Source organism: Lissotriton helveticus, chromosome 5_1, assembly GCF_964261635.1.
Source record: "Lissotriton helveticus chromosome 5_1, aLisHel1.1, whole genome shotgun sequence".
Lineage (NCBI taxonomy): Eukaryota > Metazoa > Chordata > Amphibia > Caudata > Salamandridae > Lissotriton > Lissotriton helveticus.
The window spans coordinates 1,783,179,799-1,783,202,324 of NC_136065.1; the positions used below are offsets into that span (position 1 = coordinate 1,783,179,799).

The following is a 22,526-nucleotide window of genomic DNA, read 5'->3' on the forward strand; positions in this document are numbered from 1 at the left end:
CCGCAAACTCCCTGAATTTCTCATAAATCCTCAAAATAATACTGGCTTCACCCCTGGCTGCACCCTCCAACATCACACACATTATGGGAAGTCAGAGTAACTGCAACTCTTTTCCAGAAAGACAGCAACCTGTGAGCAATGTAAAGAACCTACAAGAGAATTGCTGCTTACAGACCACGGTCCAGGTACCTGTGCACTCATTTCATCACCGCAAACACATGAACAAAATGCCCCTTTCAATGCATAAGCTACCATCATCACCACAATTCAAGCTTTTGCAGGTGCCTCAAAAACAGGCTGCGATAGAGCTCAGTTTTTTCCTGCCCATCTTTTATAAGTGCATTCTTCCCTTTAAAAGAAGGATAACCAACAGTCAGTTACTGGATAAGACCAAGGCACTGTATATCGTTCCACCAAAACACAGCTGACCCCATATTTAACTGAAAAATGTGCCAGATCTAGGGTACAAAAAGCCAAAAGCATATCACATCAGTGTTCAACACCTTTTCGTAATTATAGTCTAGATTACTTTTTTACGACTTGCTTCCTGCTGCAAAAGAAGGGGCCACAGGTCGTTCCTTCTCTTCAACTATTGCAGTCTAAGGACTCGGCATTTGGCTTTGCTGACCTGAAAAAAGTTCCCAAGACAAGCTAAAGTCTCCTAATTTCCTATGCCTTATTTAAGACAGGAAGGAAATCAAACTATTTTAACAATTATTGAAAACTACTGCTCTCTAACATACAAAATAATAACTTTATCAGGAAGAACGAACCTTGTGCCAGCAGAAATTCAACTGTGCCGAGATGTCCTTCTGAGGCTGCCATCATTAGTGGAGTTCGACCCTGCTTGTCTGCCATGTTCACATCTGCACCATGTGTAAGTAACAGGTCTACAATCTACAAAGGTACAAAAAAAGAGAGAACACATGTAACTTACAACTTAGTTCTCATGTAGGAAGAACAATAGTTACTTACCTGTAATCTGCGGTTCTCCAATATTGGTGTTTTTCATAGATTCACATGCCTGAATCATCATTCCCCGTCGTGGGAGTCCCACGGTACATAAAAAAGCAATAATATGTACATATTAACCAAAAAACCTAGGAAATGAACAACCAGGAAGTAAAGTAGCCCTAAGCTACAAGAGAAAAAACTTCCACACTCATGACTATCATAGTCATTATGTATTAGTCCAAACTGCAGCCAATCAGGCGACAGCACCCACCAGAATGTTCTCCCCAGAGGCTCAGGCTCTCAGTTGTTCTCGCACAGAAGTGAACCAAAACAAGATAGCCTAAACCAGCCTCTGAGGGGAGGTGGGAGGGTTGCATGTGAATCTATGAAAGACACCAATACTGGAGAACCACAGATTAAAGGTAAGTAACTATTGTTCTCCAGTATTGCGGTGTCTTTCATAGATTCTCATGCCTGAATCAGAATAGATAGCAGTACAGAACATAATGCTCGTAAAATGAGTTTGTACCAAGTATATATATATAAATCTAAACACACACACACATATATATATATATATATATATATATATATATATATATATATATATATATATACACACATATACTATAATGAAGTATGATTAATATCATAATTGTACATAGATACATTTGCTCCTAACATATGCAGAACAAGTTCAAGATATATAAACAGTATGTCAATAAGCATCTAAAAAGAACATAGTGGAGGAGGGAGAACAGAGGCTCACCTTATTTAAAAAGATTGAGGAGAACAGCTTGTCCCACTGACGTATCTGCATCGCTTGATGTCTCCAAACAGTAGTGTTTGGTAAAAGTGTGTCTGTTGGACCAAGTTGCCGATCTGCAGGTTTGATGGAGAGGGACACCGGCAAAAAGAGCGGTAGATTAAGAAGTTGCTCTTGTAGAATGCACTCTTGGAAGTTGCTTGCAAAGGTCTTCCCGCCTGTTGATGGCATAGACAAATTGCAGCAGAAATCCAACGAGCTATGATTGGTTTGGAAACAGAATATCCTTGACGTAGCTTACCATAGGCCACAAACAGTTGGTCTGATTTACGGATTGTTGCAGTCCGTTGTAAATAAAACTTGAGACATCTTCTGATGTCAAGGGTATACAAGGCTCTTTCCGCAGCTGTCTGCGGATTTGGAAAGAATGTCTTTAAAATTATCGGCTCATTAAGGTGGAAGTCGGCAGGTACTTTTGGCATGAAGCTGGGATTGGTGCGTAGCACTACTGATTTTGAGGTGAATTGAAGAAAAGGTGGTTTAATAGTGAACGCCTGAATGTCACTGACTCTCCTTGCTGATGTCCGAACCAATAGCAAAGAAACTTTCTAAGAAAGGAACTTAAAATCTACTTTATGAACAGGCTCAAAGGGGTGCCGCATAAGTTGTGTAAGCACCACATGCAGATGCCAGAATGGAGGTGGATGCCGAATAGAGGGGAACATCCAAAATAATCCCTTGAAGAATTGCAGAATGACTCTAGTAGAATAAAGAGAATTAGATTCGTGCTGCCGATACCTACAAATCGCCGCCAAGAACACTTTCAAAGTGGAATGGGATAGGCCCGATCTTGCTAGGTGAAGAAAGAATGGCAAAATTTGTTCTGGTTTTACCTGAATCTGATGTATTTTGGCAGATTGACACCACATGCAAAATCTCTTCCATTTTAGCTTGTATGTTTTAATAGTAGCAGGCGCTCGAGCATCAGCTAAAACTTGCTGACAGTCCGCAGGAATATTCAGGTGTGCGAATTCAAGGGGTTGAGGAGCCATGCTGCTAATTTCAGAGATGTTGGCTCCGGGTGGCAAATCCGTCTGTTCAGGGTGGACAACAGGTTCGGTGTTGGTTGAAACTGTATGGGATCGCACTCTGAAAGAAGGAGAAGTTCGGTAAACTAGTATTGGCAAGGCCATCTGGGAGCAATGAGTATTATGCGGCAAGGTTGTCTCTTGATCTTGCGGAGAACTCTGGGAACCAATGGAATCGGAGGAAAGGCGTAGGCAAATATCTGCGACCAATTCATCTAAAACGCATTCCCGCATGAGTCGTTGTGGGGAACCCAACTTGCAAAGGATGGGCATTTGCGGTTCTGGCTGCAGATGTGGGTTGCCCCACTCCCGAAAGAGTACTTTTAAAGTTGGGTGATGTAGCGCCCACTCTTGAGTGGATATTGTTGACTTGCTGAGTGAATCCGCTAGAACATTGGAGACTCCTGGAACATAAATGGCGGAAAGGCTGGTCTTGTGACGAATCGCCCAATCCCAGATCTCTTGAGCCTGTTGAGAGAGTAGGGCCGACTTCGTTCCTCCCTGCTTGTTTAAGTAATGCATACTTTTATTATTGACTGTTCAAATTAGAACTGAGGCTCCCCGAATGATGGTACGAAATGACTTCAGGGCCAAGAAAATGGCCCACAAGTCCAGAAGGTTGATATGCCACTTTTTTTGTTGAAGGTGCGCCCCCCCATCTCTCAAGGGAAGCATCTGTGGTTATAGTGAAATTCGGCGGTTCGACCAGAAATGTGCATCCTTCTTCTACGATCCTTATGTGAGTCCACCAAAGGAAGGCTTCTCGCATCTGAGGTGTGATGTGAACGATATCGTTGAACGATCCTGGAATCTGCAACCATTGAAGGTTGAGTTCTTCTTGCAATGGTCTCATTTTGAAGCGGCAGTTGGGTATCAAAGGGATGCAGGAGGAAATCATCCCTAGGAAAGACTTTTACAGTCGAACTGAAAAGCACCTTTTTGCTAGCAATGAGTGAGCTAGCTTGCAGATCTTGCGTTGCCTTTCCTTTGAGACGAAGGCCTGAGTAAGCTGAGTGTCCAATGTGGCTCCCAAAAAGGTCTTTCTCGGAGACGGAATTAGATGAGATTTTTCAAAGTTTATGGAGAGACCCACAGATTAGAACAGTGACAGACATCTTTGAACATGTGTGTTTGCGGTTTGAAAAGAATTCGCCTTGATAAGGCTATCATCCAAGTATGAGAAAATTTGAATTCCTTCCAGACAAAGGTGTGTGGCCACCGGTGCTAGAAACTTTGTAAATACACGGGGTGCTGAACGTAGTCCAAACGGAAGGACTCTGAACTGAAAGTCCCTGCCAGCCACTCTGAGCCGTAAATATTTTCTGTTTCTGTGAAGGATTGGCACATGAAAATAAGCACCTTGGAGGTCGAGGGTGGCCATGTGATCCCCTGCTGAAAGTAGTTGGAGGATTTCTTGAAGTGTTAACTTTCGGAAAGCTAACTTTTTCAGGTATTTGTTGAGGGCGCATAGGTCGAGAATGGGGCGCCATTCCCCTGACTTTTTTAGTATCAGGAAAAATCTTGAATAAAATCCTGTTCTTTTTTGTAAAGGAGGGACCTTTTCGATTGCTCCTTTGCGAATCATCAGATTTATTTGGGAAAAAAGCTCCTTGAGATGAGCAGGAGGTGGGCCCTTGGGAGGAGAGTTTGGGAAAATCTTTATGAACTCTAGAACATGGCCTCTGGCCATTATATCTAGAACCCACTTGTCTGTAGTAATTGCGGACCAGATAAGAGTAGAATAGGGATATTTTTCCTCCAACTTTTGACAGGGGGGCGGCTGAAATGGTGGCAGGTGACGGTTCTCATTGTTTTTTTGTTGAATCCCGTCCACGGTAGAAGGGCTGCCTTCTTGATTGCGAGTAGGAGTTACCTCGCTGCCCGTATGACTGCTGCCTGTAGGGCTGGTATCTTTGGTTGCCCTGATATGACTTTTGTTGATTGTAACCTCCTCTGTTGGAGAAGGATCCACGTCCCATAGCACCTCGAAAGGACTATCTGCGAAATTGGAGGCTACCAAGAGATGTTGCCGTTTCTGTGTCCTTTTTAAGAGTCTGAAGGGCTTCATCGACATGCTGGCCAAATAGTAACTCCCCATCAAATGGCATATAAATAATTTTGGCTTGGACCTCTTGGCGAAAAGATATAGATTTCAGCCAACCATGTCTCCTGAACACTGCTGCACCCGCTAATTGCCTGAATCCTGTAGATGAAATATCCACGGCTGCGTCAATTATTTCTGCAGAGGTACACTCTCCTTCATGCAAGATCTTCAAGTCCTCGGACTTGGAAGGTTCAGGCAGCATGTTAACATAGGGGGAGATGTCTGACTACATCTGCCCGTCGTATCGCCCTAATATGGCTAGGGAATTTGCAGCACGGACAGTCATGGCTGCCATAGTGGAAAACTTCTTCCCAATCGAATCCAGTCTTCTTCCATCCCTGTCTGGTGGAGCGGTTATAGGCGCAGAGGCGTCTCTGCGCTGCTTGGGCGAGGACCGACTCAGCTTTTGGCTGACCTATGAGGCATGCAGGTGAATTGCTAGGTGCCTTATATTTCTTGTCTAATCGAGGCAAGACTGCAGGCAGAGAGTTAGGTGCTGACATAATTTTCAACCCTTCCTTCCAGATGAAGTCTATGATGGGAATGGTCCTTACTTGTCTTTGTGGCTGATCCTTGAAATCATAGAGCAAGCAATCATCTTTCTTCGTCTCCATAGGTATGAGAAACCTCTTTGTCGCCCTCTCCATAAGGAGATGAAACCCTCCGATGTCTACTGGAGGGGAGTCAACCGGAGCTGGAGTTGACGGTGATGGCGTCTGAATTTGTTATTCGTCCCACTCCGAAAGCACAGGTTTACCATCGACTTCTCCCTCTTCCCTGTCATCATCAGTGGTATCAGCATCATGGGAGTGATGAGATGGTACTGGAGAAGGTGGTCTAAGAGATCTTAAAGAAGTTACAGGAGCCTGAGGCATGGACGTAGATGGAACAGACTCTGCCAATTCAAATGGAGGAAACCGGCGATAATAGTCGTCCAACATGTATTGTAAGTGATTAAGCAGGGCCAAAGGCATTTGTGATGTGGGGACCGTGACAGGAGCTGGAGCTACAGACTCATGGCACGAGTCTTCCTCCTGGTCTTAGTCTTGATACTTGATCAGCAGTTCCGACGGACTTCCAGCAGTGCGGAACCATCATTCTCTTCTGATTCCTCTTGGTCCTCGTCAGAATCCAGCAATTGCTCAAGCAACTTCAAAGGGGATAGAGCTTCCAATGAAGAGCCACGTCTTTGTAGCAAAGAAGCTGTTGTTGGAGGCAGTGGCAGTTGTTGCAGACCAAACTTGCATTTCTGTGCAAGATGACAAAAGAGACGTTGACGAGTGGGCCGTCGACGATATCGTCGTCGATGGGGTCGGCGTCAGGAAAGCGACTGTCCACGAGGCAGCTGTTTTCGCCAACAAGGGAATCTTCGTCACCGAGGAGGTCGTCGACGACGAGGCAAACTTCGTCGAAGATGTGTTCTTCGGCAAATAATCAGACTTCGTAGAGGAGACGAGGCAGTCTTCATCGACGAGGTAGTCTTCGTCGACGAATCAACCGTCGATGATGAAGCAACCGTCAACGAGATCTTCTTAACTTTTGCCGTCGACAGAGCACTGACGACAGATGAAATCTCCTTCGTTGACGAGATGGGTCTAACAGCAACAGAGACCAGCATCGACGGAGATGAAGCCGATGACATTATCATCTTGTGTCTCGGGGACATGAAGGTAACTGTCAATGTAGAAGTAGCGTCGACGATCATAATCGTCGACGACTGACCTATTTTCTGAGCAAAATCTTTATCAGGAAGTCTTTTCGACGCCAGAGACTTTCCAGTCTTTCTCTGGGGCGTAACAGGCTTAGATTTTGAAGGTGGAGAAGCCTTTTTTGAGGAAGAAGAAGAAGGCAAGCTTGAATCCTTAGTGGGTTGAACTTTCCTCGACACCTTAGCCCCAGGAGAAGATACATCTTCTTCAGCCATCCTCTTCCTAGAGGATACAGATGAACCAGAGGCCACACTTCCCACCTCAGATAAAGGGTTGTCCTTGTCTTTAATCTGGAGAAAGGCAAAAAATGCACTTTTGTGGGGGATCTTCTGAAAACAGCCGTAGCTTCCCACAAGATTCACAAGGCCTGAAGAGAAATTTCTCAGAAGAAGACATTCTGTAGAGTAGAAAAAATCCAGAAAACTAGTGAAGTACTGAGCAGAGCTCAGGGAGACTCCCTTCACACGACGTGCGGTAGAAAATCTGAGAGCCTGAGCCTCTGGGGAGAACAATCTGGTGGGTGCTGTCGCCCGATTGGCTGCAGTTTGGACTAATACATAATGACTATGATAGTCATGAGTGTGGAAGTTTTTTTCTCTTATAGCTTAGGGCTACTTTGCTTCCTGGTTGTTCATTGCCAATGTTTTTTGGTTATTATGTACATATTATTGCTTTTTTATGTACCGTGGGACTCCAACTCCGACGGGGAATGATTCCGGCATGTGAATCTATGAAAGGCACCCCAATACTGGAGAAGAGTATTTTACTAAGTCTGAAAAAAGATGCGGAGAAGAGGCCAATGTCAATCTCCTCACCTGCCAGTGACCCTGACGAACTGCGCTGAACAGAGGAACTACGCCACGACGGTTTGGCTGGGCAACAGCGGCTCCTTGCTCCAAAAGTAGTCGGCATACCTCCAACTTCCCTCGCCCAGCTGCAGCTGTTAAAGCTGGGAAGAAGAGAGATACAAACAAGGAGTAAGAACATGAAGTAAAATAGAAGGGAAAATATAACAAAAAAGAGAAAATTAGGATGTAAGTAAGAACATATGCATGGGCAATGAAAGAACAGTGCTTGACTAACTTTGATGCCCTTTGTCACAAGGAAACTTGTTATATATGTTATGTCCAACCTTAACATAAATATCACAATGATATGTATTCAAGCAAGTGTTACTGATCCATAAAACCACCCACAAGCCACATGTTTGCCGGAGCAAGCTTATCAGTCTGCGTAACTCTCAGGAGCGGCAGTAGGGGAGTTGGTAGGGACCCATCTTCCGTAAGAGTAAGTCATTCACAACATTGTCTTTCCATTTCCCATCTTCAGTTCCCATCACAGGAGGATTAAGGCACCAACAGAACATCAGTTTATATCGCACATTAGAAGAGTTACTAACTGTTGTCATGCCTGCATCGGTGACCATTTGCCCCTGCATCAGATAAGAAGGTGGAAAATAAAGCTAACTGCTGAGTAAACTGGACAATGCTCAACTTTGGTCAATTTTGACAAGAATTTTTTTTTATGTTTAAGTATATTGGAGCAGATACACAATATCATTTATAAGTATAGTAATAGTAATCTTGTAGTACACCTTTACGTATTCTTTCCATGTCTTTGTGAATCCACTGTGAAATGTTGAATTCCCTATTTGTAAACGGGCAAAGAGCACTGTTGTTTTTGTTTGTATTATTTGTAGATAATATAGAAGGTCTGGCATTAACAAACGAATTGCCACAAGAATTTTTTTTATTTCTTATTGCAAGGCTATAACGCCAAAAGAAAAAGAAAATATGGCACCACCTAAATGTGGCCACCATATATTTGTAATAAAATATATATATTTACAATATTCACTGATGGCTCTTTCACAACTTATGCTGCCTTTCATTTTATTACTATTATTTTTAGCAAAGGAGACAAGAACAAATATCAAGCACTCACATTTCAGGCAGTTATAATGTCTCGTAAACACTTTATAATTGCAACTATAAAAAGGAGATGGAAAAGAACACCACAGTAACTAGTGTCATATGTTTATATGGTATTTAAGAATTTAAAATTGATATAAAGATAAATAAGATACATTTCCCCATTATGTATGCTGTATAGGGTGGACAAAAATGTGAGTGACCTATCAACAGACCAATGGTTGAAGCCTGCTGACGAGAAGCCGATCTCTGTATATGTACTATGTACGAATATTTCTGGAAAACCAAAAGTCAAATGAAACAGCAAAAGCTGCCTCAAAGATAAGCCCTATAAAGAAGGTGTTTTAAGCTTCAGCTGGAATTAATGAATGGAAAAAGGATTACATTTGCCATGTCCATATGTGCTGCACAATAAGGGAGTAATGATTTACTCAGTATTGGACTATTCCTAAATTACCAATGTTGATTTCAAATGGTTTGCCATGTAATGTTTTCACATTGTTGCCCTTGCAGGATAAGTGTGGGGTCCTGATTATCTTGAGAAAGAGACATAAAATTACTCAAGAGCCCTTTACTGTTTGGTTTTCTTTGTAACTCTTTTTTCTGCCCTGAACTCTTCCACCATATTTACACCATTTGTAAAACTTGTGTGAGAGCAACTGAGTTATTGGTACTCATACAAAGTCAGGTTGTAACTGTAAATCATGACAGTACAAGAAAAACACATTCAGATAGGCTGCATGTAAAATATGTGCCTTAAGCCTCATCTCTTCCAGAGGCCAACACACCTCATATGTCTAGCACTAGTGTAGAACGTATCACAGCATTAACAGAGTATATCTGGGTGAGCCTCCATTCAGGTAGGGGAGAGGGTGCGTATGTGAGTGTATGAGATCGCAGGAACAATGATAGACCTATTGCTCTATATTTTGCACACATCCACCATAGAATCATCTCTTTCATTCTGGCTGTGACATCACACACTGGTAAAAAGCACCTGGTGCCTGAGACCATTGCTTGTAAACTAACTATGGAAACAGGCACATTCACAATTAACAGAATAAAATTAGGTATATACAGAAAAGGCATTCTGCAGAGAAGATGTTTCAGCAAGTGTACTTTTACTTTGACTTACTTTTGAAGTTGTTTTGCTAAAGCGCTGAGAGTAATTGGTCTATCCTACAAAGGATATACTTTGGCCTTGCTTGTTTCCGTTAGAGCACCCAGAAACTGAATTCTTCATGTTGGTTGCCTGGAAGACTTGTCCTTTTTTAAACTGAGTCCTAACTTGCTGAAGAGCTTGGTACAGGCTCTGAGCTTACTTTGGAATGGACAGACGGACCTTTGCCCAACCAGTCATGCAGGTACAGATACCCTTGGTGATCTAAATACCAAGATGAGCTGCAACTGGTGAATGAGAGCTAACAAGTACCTTTTCATTAAATACACGGCAGCTGATGTGAGGCCATATGGGAACACCAGAACAGATAATGGCGACAGCCACTTTGAACCTGAGGAATTTTCTAATGTTTGTGGCTTATGGGTGTAGCATACAAGTTATTAGTTGTGCAGGATATGATTCCTTCTCAAGTAATAAGTCTGCAACATTCTTCCAGGAATCAAGTACCCGGTAATAGCACTTGGTTCTCTCAGGATAGCAAAGTAGAGCAGTCCAAGCCCTTCTAAGGGGAGGTTGTATGGGCTAGTACCCCAACCCACAGGCATGCAACACACACCTGATAAATCAGTATCGAGTCTGTGCTATTAAGTAAAAGCAGATTCCTTATCGTTTAATATTTCCCAGGCGTCAGACCAGATCAGGAAACTTTTAAGCAGTACCTCAATGCACCAGGAGGTGCCCTGCTGCTCTAAACTGATGTTATTCCACTCTGGAAATGATGTGCAGGACCCATATAGGTGCCACCCTGTTCACTAATGTCAATTCTATTCTTTCCGCGCCACCAGGCACGTATACAGGACTACCTCTTGTCTTTTTGAGACCCTTACCTCGATTTAAAATTCTAGTTTCAGTGTGCAAGGGAAAATGCCACCTCCTAAAATGACATGTTTTAAGCCCTTTAAGGACTGTCACAAACAAATGTATGTGACAGATCCCCTTCAGATTTTCTTGTGGTGCCTGGGATTGAGTCACAACTCTAAAGCCTGCAGTGACTGCACATGAACCCAAAGACCATACTCGACAGCAATGTGAAACACTACATTGCCAAGCACCTGAAGACTTCATGATGAGACTGGTCCAAGTCAATAGTATGGTCCTGGTCCATCTCAAGATCCAGAAGTTACAAGAGTCATTCCAGGGGTCGATCTTCACTCAATGAAAGTCGTCTGGAATTTGGAGAAAATACACAAGAAATCTAGGCGTGATTTGGACCCTTCCCACCACTCCCACTTTCCTGAGAAGGCACAGTGGTGGCACCATATATCTCGATGTTGCTCCCGAAGTCGTTTGATTTCGTAGCCTATCCCACAACATGTTATGGCACAACCCGACTTTCTGGGGCCATCTGTCTATCCGAAACAGATTGAAAAGATCTGAGAGGCCATGCGATGGCCCTTTGGATCCTTGCCTACTCCCTCTGGCGTGCCTTTGGGCCTCAGAGAGTCAAGAGGTTCTCCACCTGAAATACCACCAGCAGGCTCCCCCTGAGCACAAGGGGATATTGAGAGGGTGTGCACTTTTAGTAGGGCGTGGCTGTTATTACTGCTACGTTTGGATATTCGAGAAGGATGGAGACTTCCATCCCATTTTAGACCTGCGCCCTCTTAACACCTTTCTCTGGTGGTAAAAATTCATATGCTCACACAGCCCCATGTCTTGGGCTGCCCACGTCTATCTCCATATACTGGTCCTGCAGGTCCATTGGCGCTACTTGCAGTTGAAAGTGGGTTAGGAGCGTTTACAGTTCACTATGGTCCCATACAGTCTAACCAGTGTCCCTCTGTTGTTCACGATAGTGATGGTGGTGGTAGCAGCACACCTACGGAGATTCGGGGTTCGAGTCTTCCCCATACTTCGCTGGCTAGCATTTAAAGCCAGACAAACCCCAGGCAGTTGTCAACCACCTGCAGATGACAGCAGACCTCCTATTATCTTTGGGGTTCAGTATCAAAGTGCTAAAGTCACACCTGACTCCTTCTCAGAAGTTCCCCTTCATTAGAGCCATTCTGGACACAGTCCGGTTTTGTGCCTTTCACCAAGGAAAGGGATTCCAAGACTTTCAGGCTTCAATCACAATATTTTAGCCTGGGTCCTGGATCTCAGGGAGGTCAACTCTGAGGCTGCTGGGACTGACAGCTGCAACCTGCTGGCCAATCATGCCAGGAGGCATATGCGAGCTCTTCAGTGGGATCTAAAGTCTCAATGGCTCCACCATCAAGGAAACTCTCCGACCATGTTCAGATTTTGAAGGAGACTGCAAAAGAACTTCTTCACCCAGAACAGGCAGTGGTGACCAATGCAACGCATCACTTCTGGGTTGGGGTGGCCGTCTGGGAAATATTGAGATCAGAGACATCTTATCTTGTCTTCCGCAGAGTCCAATCTCCATATCAATCTTCTGGAGCAGAGAGCCATACTCTTGGCATAGAAAGCTGCCTTTTAATTCATCAAGGGAAGGCGGGTATAAGTGCTTACGGACAACACCGCCGCCAATGTAGTACTGCAACAGACACAGGATGAGGTGGCCTGCCGAGGCTCTGCAATTTCAACCTTCATGCTTGGAAACTGAGTGGTGACAACTGAAAACCTTCACCCTTCCTTTGGAGGTGGATAATGTCATCTTGGCAGTAAGGTGGCCCTTGACAAAGACACTTGTCTTTGGGACAAATGTGTGGCTTGATGCAGTACTCAGCAGACAGACCCTCTGCAGGCAACATTTTCTGATCTTTTGTTTGTTCTGGCCTGTCAAGACTTTGCTCTGGATGCAGTTTAAGATTACCATTTATCTCTTTCTGTTCTTTTGCAGTTGCCATATCAGCCGTCATTGTTTCAGTCTACATTTGTTACGCACTTTTTGAAAAGATTTACATTTGTTTCCTCCCTTTCACTTTGTCATGCCACAGTGGGACCTTAACTTAGTCTCATCTTTCTGATATGCCCCCTCTTGGAGCGGATTCACAGGTGCTCTTTATGGATTCTTACAATGAAGACAGTATTCCTCCTTGCCATAACATTGGTGTGGCGTGTGAATGAGATTCAAGCTCTCTTTCTCAACCTAGGGTAAACCACACCTTCCCAGACAGGATGGTTTTGTGAGCACAGGCATCTTTCTTGCCTAAAGTTGCAATGCCGTTCCACATTGGTCAAAACATTACCTTGCCAGCATACTATGCTCCGTCTCACTCACCCCTCTAAGGAGGAGAGACTCCGTTGCTTGGAACCCAAGAGAGAACTGCGCTTTTACACAGAGCATACCAAAGAACACCAGGTGATCAATCAGCTCTTTGTGGGGTTCTGCTGAGTGAAAAAAGGCAAGGTTGTGCAGAAGAGAACCATTTCCTGCTGGATTGCGCTAATTTGATCTGCTACCCAATAGCAAAAAAGCAACCTCCGGAAGTTTTGCTTGCTCGTTCTGCAAGGGCCAAAGTTGCTGCCACTGAGTTCCTGTCCTGGACATTTGTTAGGCAGCTATCTAGGAATCAATCTACACATTACAAAGTGCTAGTGTCTGAAAATTCAGGTTTGCTGAGAGGAGCCTTTTGCCTGCTCCGTACTCCAGGACTTTCTAGTTTGAGTCCATTAAAACATCTGCCTCCACATGGCTAATGCTTTGACATCTATTCAAAAGGTGAAGTATCAGGGGCGTGGCCAAGATGGCGGAGTGAGAGGTCGCAAGTCCCGTGTGCTCCCCAGCATAAGCCCTTCCTGACCCGTTTCCAGCCTGTTTCTCACAAAGCTGAACCGGGGGTGGGAGAGAGAGGAGGCTCACCTCGGCTGCTGAAATTGAAGGTGCCTCCGATTCCGGGACGACAGCGACGGGAGCGTTCCACCACCGGCGGCTGTAAATGATGCCCCCGTGGTAATCAGGACCGCAACCACTGCGAGGCAGGGGGCGGCTCCGGGAGGGGGGGGGGAGGGTGGCGGTGACCCGCGCCACAGCTTCCAGAGGCTCAGCGGACAGGGACGGGCAGTGGCTACCAGCCCGGCGGCCCGGGAGTGAAGAGAGAGGGGCGGTGTGAAAATCGGGGACGCACGGCCTACGGCTGGGGTTGACCGGGCCATCCAAGCAGCCCGGCAACGCGGGCTTGCTCCTGGGGGACATCAGACGCCTGACAGAGAGCGACCAAGACACACTCCTGGGAGGCGAAGAGCAGAGGGGGCAACTCGAAGGGGGGAGGGGGGTCGCCGCAAGCGAAGAGCGGGCGGCAGCGAGCCACCAGAGGTTTGAGACGCGCGGCCTGTAGCTGGGGGGGCGGGCCCGCCCAGAGTGAGACGGAGCTGCCATAGGTCCCCGAGACGCCTGGACGCAGTGTGGCGTGAGAAGGTGAGGAGCAAAAGGGACACCTACCAGTGGGGAAGTGACCCCATTCCACCAGCACGGGCTGTTGCCTAAGGGAGGAACAGCGCCCAGAGGCACTTGTGAGGGGGTCCTTGCCTAGGGGGCCCCGGGGAGGCCGCTCGAGCAATACCGCCAGCCCAGCAGAGGGAAGGAGGGCCGCCACAGCAGACAGGCCTGGGCAGGAGAAGCCACAAGAGGCTTGGGCCTTGTCTACACTAGGGGGGAGTCAACAGTGGTTGGGGCCCCGGCCTCACGACACCAGGAGGAGCCTGACCCTCGAGCGGAGCAGCCCCCGTCCCACATACTACCACAGGAAGGGACAGCGCATCCTAAGCGGGATCACAGAAGGTGGGGGCCCTACGGAGGGGGGGCACGGACTGTCTGATGCCCCCTCCTGTGTGCTGTCACGCTTTAAGTCGAGAGTTCTACGTGGGGTGCATCGGGAGAAGCCGGGAGAGAAGGCCCACACCAGCCCTCCTCCACGTGGTGCGGCTGACGCCCAGGGTAGGGGGTACCCGGCGAGGTGCCCGTCCGGAGGGCAGAGGCGAAGCTTGCCCCAACAGGAGACGCAAAATGGCGGGCCAGAGGAAAAAGGGGACCGTACCCTCCCGGAAATGCCCGTTAAAGGACAGACAAAGGGGGACAAGGGTCAGTCGTCCCCAGGGGCGCCCAGGCAACAAACTGAATCCAATGAAAGCGAGGTGCCCATCACAAAATCCTTCCTGGAGACTCTATTTAACTCGCTCCGAGAGGACTTCCACACATTAAAACAGGAGGTCGCAGGGGAGGTTCGGGAGATCAGGAGAGAGGTGGACGGACTCGGAGAACGGGTGGCCACCATCGAGGAAGGGGACCAAACCAGAAGCGAGGAAGTGGAGCAGCTGCAACAGGACATACTACACCTGAAGGAACAGCAAGTGGACCTGCAGGCCCATGCAGAAGTTTGGAAAATAGGTCCCGATGGAACAACATTCGGGTCCGGGGGGTTCCGCCTAAAGAAGAAGGGACGGATATTACGAGGTACCTGCAAGCCCTTTTCCGAGGCATCCTGGGGGAATCGGCAGACTTTGCTATCAGGATTGATAGAGCGCACAGAGTGGGGATGGCGAGGCGTGCATCCGCCCCGCCACCGGACATCCTAGCCTTTTTACCGGACTTTCCTCTCAAAGAACAAATTCTTAGGGAAGCAAGGCAGAAGCAACCCCTACGGTTTCGGGGCCAACCAGTAGCATTATATCAAGACCTTTCGGCGATCACGCTGCAAAAACGAAAGGCCTTCAAAGTAGCCACAGATTTCTTAAAGGACAAAGACATCCCCTACTCCTGGGGGCACCCTTTTCGCCTGATATTTAAGTGGAACGGCGCCCTGCATCAACTTCGCTCCCTCCAGGAGACGTGCACCATGCTGGGCATTACCCAGGTGGAGGAGAGAAGGTCACCGAATTCGCCCCGACGGCCCTCTAGGGGTGGCTGGCAGCAAATTACTCGACGACGCTCGCCTGCTGCGAGCTTGAAGCCGGACTCTCATATCATCAAGCAGAAGATGGTCAGCGCCATCCAGGAGGTGGCCAAAGACACCACTTCATCAGACTGATTGTTTTACGGGGAGAGAACTTATTAGCATAGTCATAAAGCGGGTTCGGGAGGCGGGTGGGTGGCCACGGGGAACGACACGGCTGCACGTTCCTAAAAGTAACTCACCACAGCCCTGCGCTGCACGAGGGCAGGACTGGTACTATGCTCGTTTGTTGGGGCATTGAGTTGGGGTTGGGGAGGGGGGGAAGGGTTGGGAGGGGGCGAGTTGGAGTGTGGGACGGGAGTTGGGTAGTCACCGAGGGGGCTGCGGGGGGGCGGAGGGGAAGGGAGGGGTGGGCTCCAGTGTGTCGCATGGCCAGGAGGATAGGGGCAATGTGCGGGGGGCTAGTAGCTACCATAGGGGACAGAGAGACCCGATCAGACACTATACATGAGTGAGGAGGCTGTGACTGTTCTTACCTTAAATGTGAACGGGCTTAACAACCCCATAAAACGTAGAGCGGTCCTGCCCTTCCTGGAAAACTCAGGGGCAGCAATCTGTCTGCTGCAGTAAACGCACCTGCTCTCCAAAGATTGGCACCGCATGCGCTCCAGGGTGTTCCCACAGCAATACCTCTCCTTCACTGCAGAGAAAAAGGTGGGAGTAGCTCTCCTCTTCGCTAAACACTTTAAGGGCCAGGTGGGAGACAAGATTGCAGAAATTAAAGGCAGACTCCTAGCGTACACTGTGCAAGTAGGGGGCATTTTGTTGGCTATAGGGTCGATATATGCTCCGAACAAGCAAGAATCATTTCTCACGGGGGCCCTAGCAGATGTTCTAGCGTCTCAATCGCAATGCACGGTAGTGGGAGGTGATATAAATCTGGTGATGGACAGGGACAGGCCAGGCCACCGATACAGCTCCAATGGCGCAATCTCCCAAGAGGGTGGGCGGTGGTTGGCCAGCAGAGGTTTTATCGATTTATGGAGGGAGACACACCCGAGCGCCACGGGGTACACATTCTACTCTCACGTACACCGCACATACGCCAGGTTAGACTATTTTTTAGGTTCCAGAGATCTGGTTCCCTTAGGCAAGGACACTGACATTATCCCAGCGGCACTTTCAGACCATGACGCGGTCACACTTCACTTAGCGCTCCCATGCCAGAAGTCGCACACAGGTAGGTGGCGACTCAGGGAAGCATTGCTACAACGCAAAGGGGTCACACAGCAACTACACAAACACATCACGGACTACCTAAGCATTAATGATAACCCGGACGTGCCAGTAACCGCGGTGTGGGGGGCACTCAAGGCGCTGGTGCGCGGGGATCTAATCGGCAGCAGAAACGCGGGATCGCAAGGAGCGGCGTCAGGCGCTGTCGGCGCAGGTGTTAGAATTGAAGCGTGTACACAGTAGGACCGGGGCCCCTAGAATCTGGCGCCAATTAAAAGCAGCCAGGGCCCAGCTTGCAAGCCTGGACTTTGACCGGGCAGCATACGCAGTACTTCGCCTCCGACACACGTACTACGTAGGTGGCCACAAAACAGGGCGCCTACTCGCCAGAGCTTCGGGAGGACAGGTCAGATAGCGGAGGCTTTTTGAGGGTTCTATGCCTCACTGTACGCCGCAGACACAGACCTAGATCCTGAGGGGGGGACTTACCTCGCGGAGGCATCGCTTACGGCCCTTAATGAAACCAACAAACTTGTTTTAGATGCTCCGATACAGACGGAGGAGGTAGTGTCAGCAAAAGCACGACTCAAGCCTTTGAAAGCACCAGGACCCGACGGGTTTTCTGCGGGCTTTTACAAGACCTTCTGCCCGCTACTGGCGCCGATACTCACCAAATTGTTCAATTCCTTCTCCGGGCCCGGCTCCATCCCGCATGACATGCTCGCTGCAGACATCATTGTGTTGCCCAAACCGGGCAAGGACACCTCCCGGTGTGCGGCGTACAGGCCAATTTTGTTGCTTAATTTAGATCTCAAAATATTCACCGGGATCCTTGCGGCTCGACTTGGTCCTTGCCTACCGGGCGTCATAGAAACGGACCAATCGGGATTCATCTCCACAAGGCAATGTAGCGACAATACCAAGAGGCTCATGCATGTCATAGACAAAGCACACTTCAATGGCTCAGACTCAGCTCTTCTCTCAGTCGACGCTGAAAAGGCGTTCGATAGGGTGGATTGGACTTACCTGGACAAGACGCTTGAGCGCTTCGGACTGGGGGAATCGCTTCAGGTCCTGGGTCGCTAGTTGTTACGACTCGCCCAAGGTGACCATTCGGGTGAATGGGGTGGGATCGCAGCCTTTTGACATCCGGCGAGGCACTAGACAGGGGTGTGCCCGCTCTCGCCTCTGCTATTTGCCCTATATATCGAACCCTTTGCGCAAAGAGTCCGTGACAATCCAGATGTGGTAGGTATCAAATTAGGCGGGGAGCCACAGGTTATCAGTCTCTATGCAGATGATATCCTCGCGGCCGTAGACAACCTTGAACGCTCGGTACCGGCTTTTCTAAAAGAAATGGAATCCTTTGGTCGCGTTTCGGGATTTAAGATGAACATCGGAAAGTCCTTGGTTCTTCCATTGGGCTGCAACACAAGTAAAGCCGCTGGCGGCTTACGGCGGTTCGGGGAGCTCACCTCGCGCATGTCCCTGCCTTACCTGGGGATCACCCTGACGCTTAGCACAACTCAGACAGTCGAGCACAACTATTCCACACTTTATGATCAACTTCAGGGGGATTTGAGGAGGTGGCGACAGCAACCTCTATCGTGGCTGGGGCGAGTGGCGGTGATAAAAATGTCGCTGCTACCCAAGATCCTCTACCTATTTCAGACGATCCCGGTCACCCCCCCAATCGGGCTGCTTCGGAAAATGCAGGATGCATTAAGGCAATTCGTGTGATGGCGGGGAAGCGCCCGAGGCTTCGCAGGGACTGGGCTACACGGGCCCCTGTTGACGGAGGACTGGGTGTCCCTGACCTTCTCTGTTACTTCCAAGCGACGCAGCTTAGATACCTGTTAGAATGGAACCGTCCGGAGCCGGAAAAAAGGTGGCTGTTCCAAGACCGGGCGATGGCCCGAATGTCGCTATGGAAAATTCCCTTCATGCGTCGCTCAGATAGGCCTTCTTACATCAAGAAATCACCCATCACCCGCACGCTGCTCCAAGTGTGGGATGTGGTGGCGGTCGCTCGGGCCTCACCACCTTCCCCTCACCCATGACTCCGCTACTGGATAATCCAGCCTTCCCACCCGGGATGGGCCCCGGGGCGCTCGCCCAGTGGCGCTCCTCCGAATGTAGGTCAGCCTACCTGTTCGACGGGGAGGGCTTTATACAACTCGCTACCCTGAAGGAGCTATATACCCTTCCAGCGCCGCAACGCTATCAATACTTCCAGCTACGCCACTGGCTACCGGGTGGCGACATGCTGCCACTGGTGAGTAGACACCCTACAGCTTACGAGAAGTGGCTAACCACGAAAACGTCGGACAGGCAGGCGATCTCGGACCTATATAAAATGCTGTGCCCACCCCCGCCCACCTCGCACTCTGCTGGACAGAGACGCTGGGAGAAAGAAATCGGTAGATCTTTCACAGACAAAGAATGGCACGATATCTATTACAGGGCCCACCACACTGCTAGGAATATGGCAAGCAAGGAGTCAGCAGTTAAAATAGCATATTACTGGCACCTCACTCCTGCACGGCTTCATCAGGGCAACCCTCGTCGTAGCTCCTTATGTTGGAGGGGATGCGGGCAGGTCGGGACACTGACTCATTTGCTGTGGGAATGCCCTGAGGTCACAGACTACTGGACGGAAGTGCTGTCTGACATTGATACCCATTTTGAGACAGAGATCCCCCGCTTCCCAGCTTACACCCTATTGGGCCTCTCCAATGCTCTGACATTTCCACTTAAATCACTTAGGGGAAAACGAATGGGACTGGCGATGGGGGCAGCGGCACACCACATCCTTTCCCTCTGGGGCTCCATGAGGAAACCTACCCGCATAGGTTGGCTACACAGGTTATGGTACATAATGGGCAGGGAGCGGATACAAGCGACTCTTACCCAGTCAGCGGACTCCTTTATCACTACCTGGAAGCCTTTCATTTCACTTCTAGCTGGAGAATTCACAGAACTCACCTGTCCGAAATATCTCAGGGTCCTACGGCTCACAGATAAGTTCGCCAAAGGGACTGGCTCTGCGAGCTTGTAGCCTTGCACAAGAGATAATAGCATCACACGGAACAAGGCACACGCTGGAGGGGGGGTTGGGAGGGCAAAGTTGGGGGTAGGGGGGAGTTTGCTTTTTGGACGGTTATATGCATCTTTAGAAGTTAGACCACCACTACCCGCTCACACGGACACAATCATCTACCGGCTGTTAGATATGAACCCCCGGGTCAGGTGGAGGGGGAGCACAATGCAGTACGTGGAACTAGCCAGTCAGAATTGTAATGTATGTTTTCTTGATGATAAAATGAATAAAACAAATTTAAACAAAAAAAAGTGAAGTATCTGGGGCTAAAAGTCTCTATCAGAAGGACAAGGTACTTACCCTCTGTAACGCTAAGTCTGGTAGAGACTACCTAGCCACAGATTCCTCACCCTTTCTGTGATTGGTTTCTATCTATTAATAATATCTCAAATCTAGGAATCTGAACACTGGTCAAAACAAATTTATTGTTCGGGCTCTGCATCAGGGGGAAGAGACAGCCTCAAAATCAGCTGACATCAGCATCTGGGAGTGGTGCCTTAATAGACCCTGGACGCCATTTCCAGAGCGGAACTGTGTCAGTGCAGACCCTCATGGCACCACCTAACGGTGCGCAGAGGTACTGCTCAAAACTTTTCAGATTCAGTCTGACAACTAAGGAATATTCAAAAGGTGAGGAATCTGTGGCTAGATAGTCTCTACCAAAAAGAGCATTACAGAGGGTAAGTAACTTGTTCATCACATACACACTACTCTATATTACGCACATACAAACATATACATGAACAGCAGGTGGAAATACATATGGTGACACCCTTTGAACAGTTAACACCCCTAGAGAGTCTTGAACCCTATAACCACAATTCCCCCACATATACTAGACATAATACAATTTGGTGTAGTTGTCAAAAGGCAGGCCTACGGCCTTTGTGAGGGTATCACCACATTATTAAAAGCAGAAATATGTAATGATAAACCAATGGAACACCATTAAAATTCACTAAGGATGGTACCATCTTACATTGATCTTAATTGTGTAACTTTGTCAATGCTAATAAAGCATATCCATAACCCTCAATAAGACAGGTTAAGATTTCACTGTTAATTTTGTCATTGTCAATCAATAATTTCAAATTCAAGTAAATGGAATGCATGAACCTTTTTCCTACTTTTAACATGTTGCAGCGCAGCCTTATGACTCACTAACAGGTGTTCATACACCTAACAGACTTTTTGGCAAAAGCCCAAGCTGGAGGAGTGCCTAAAACTGTCAAAACCTCTCCGAGGGTCAGTAGTTTGACCCTCAAGCAGACAAAAGGAGAACATTTAGGTATTCACGTGGGGGTTCTTCAGGCTGGCTACTGTACTTCTGACAGCTCCCCAAACCTGTTGGTACACCGTTGGTGGTGCACCTGCTATGTCTAGGGCCCCAAAGATGGAAACATTTGTGAGTTCTCCCAAGGGTTTACGGGGTGCTCCAGTCAGGGGTGTTGCCGAAAGTGGCTTATAGGGCGATCCCATGTCTGGTGGCCATGATTTCGTCATTCATTTCCTTTTTTCAATTGCAGCTTTGCACTGCATCGTCCTTTTTTAAAGACTGTGTTCCCCAGCCACTCCTAAGCACCTGGCATGTGGCCTTGAGATGTGCAGGGAGCCCACTCCTGCTTCGCCGGCTTCCCACACAGAGACAGATTTAGAAAAGCCAGCAGATCTGACAGCTTTTATACTTCTCTACTGCCTGTATTCCTGGATATGTGGGACAGCGCTGGCTGTCTCCTGCTCTCCAACGACACAGGAAGCCAGGGGAGGGTGCCCAATAGTAAGTAAAATGTGGTCAGTGAGCTCCTTTCTCTTCTTTGGTACTCAGAGCGGTGGCCCCCACAGGAGATGAAGATGCACGAACTGAGGCCCCTGAGGATGAAAGCACATGTGAGAAGGGGATATGTGAATGCCCCCCCCCAGCCACCCTCCTGACTTTGTCCCCGGCAGACTCACTGGTCCTTGGCCCTCCCTGCGGTTGTTTTTCAAATGCTCCAAGGAGACGATACTTGCTGTCTGGCCAAACTTGGTCCCTGGAGGACGTGGGGTTGGGGTTTATTGCTGGTGGTGGGGAGATGGCACACTTCTCACTGTGTTTATTTAGGCCCCATTGTACTGTTTTTTACTATATTGGTATCATATTAATCCTGGTGGCCATCCCTATCCACCAGGACTGGCTTCTTCATGCCTCCTGTCCTCCAAAATGTTTTATTTCTGTAGGAGCTTGCCCTTTCCGCACTCTCTCCTTAACCATGATCTGTCTCTTGGCTTCTGTCTTGGCCTGGAGTCTTCATCAGCAGCACCCTAGCGAGTCCAAGGCACAGTGCCCTTCCTGTCTGCACTCCTCGGGTCCTGTGACATCCTCGTCGATTGCAAGGCACCTGTGTGATGGCATGGTCAGTGGCCTACTCCTATTGGAGGTCCCACACAAGCAGAACCATGCCAGAGAAGATCAGGGGAAACCTTCACGGTTCCCCTCAGCAGGTCCATCCAATTCTGTCCTACAGAGTGTGGGGTGTGTGTGGGGATGGCAGGTGGGAGTTCAGAACCACAGGCCCTGGCAAAACGCATCATAGTCCCTAGGTGCCAACTGAAGTCAGAAACACTTGAATCCATATTTGCAGTAGGTGTCATGTTTTTCCTCTCTTCCCCCTGGGCATTTC

The 22,526-nt window shown here is 48.2% G+C and overlaps 1 protein-coding gene across 6 annotated transcripts in view; it reads right to left on the minus strand.

The window, feature by feature from the left end:
• TANC2 (tetratricopeptide repeat, ankyrin repeat and coiled-coil containing 2) overlaps positions 1-22,526 on the minus strand; it is a 2,511,073-nt gene that overhangs the window by 186,284 nt on the left and 2,302,263 nt on the right. For all 6 annotated transcript variants that reach the window (XM_078645079.1, XM_078645083.1, XM_078645080.1 and 3 more), the window contains 2 exons: positions 7,437-7,570; positions 774-897 (listed from right to left, as the gene is read on the minus strand). In XM_078645079.1, coding sequence (XP_078501205.1) covers positions 774-897; positions 7,437-7,570 — 258 coding nt within the window. The remainder of the gene's footprint in view (positions 1-773; positions 898-7,436; positions 7,571-22,526) is intronic.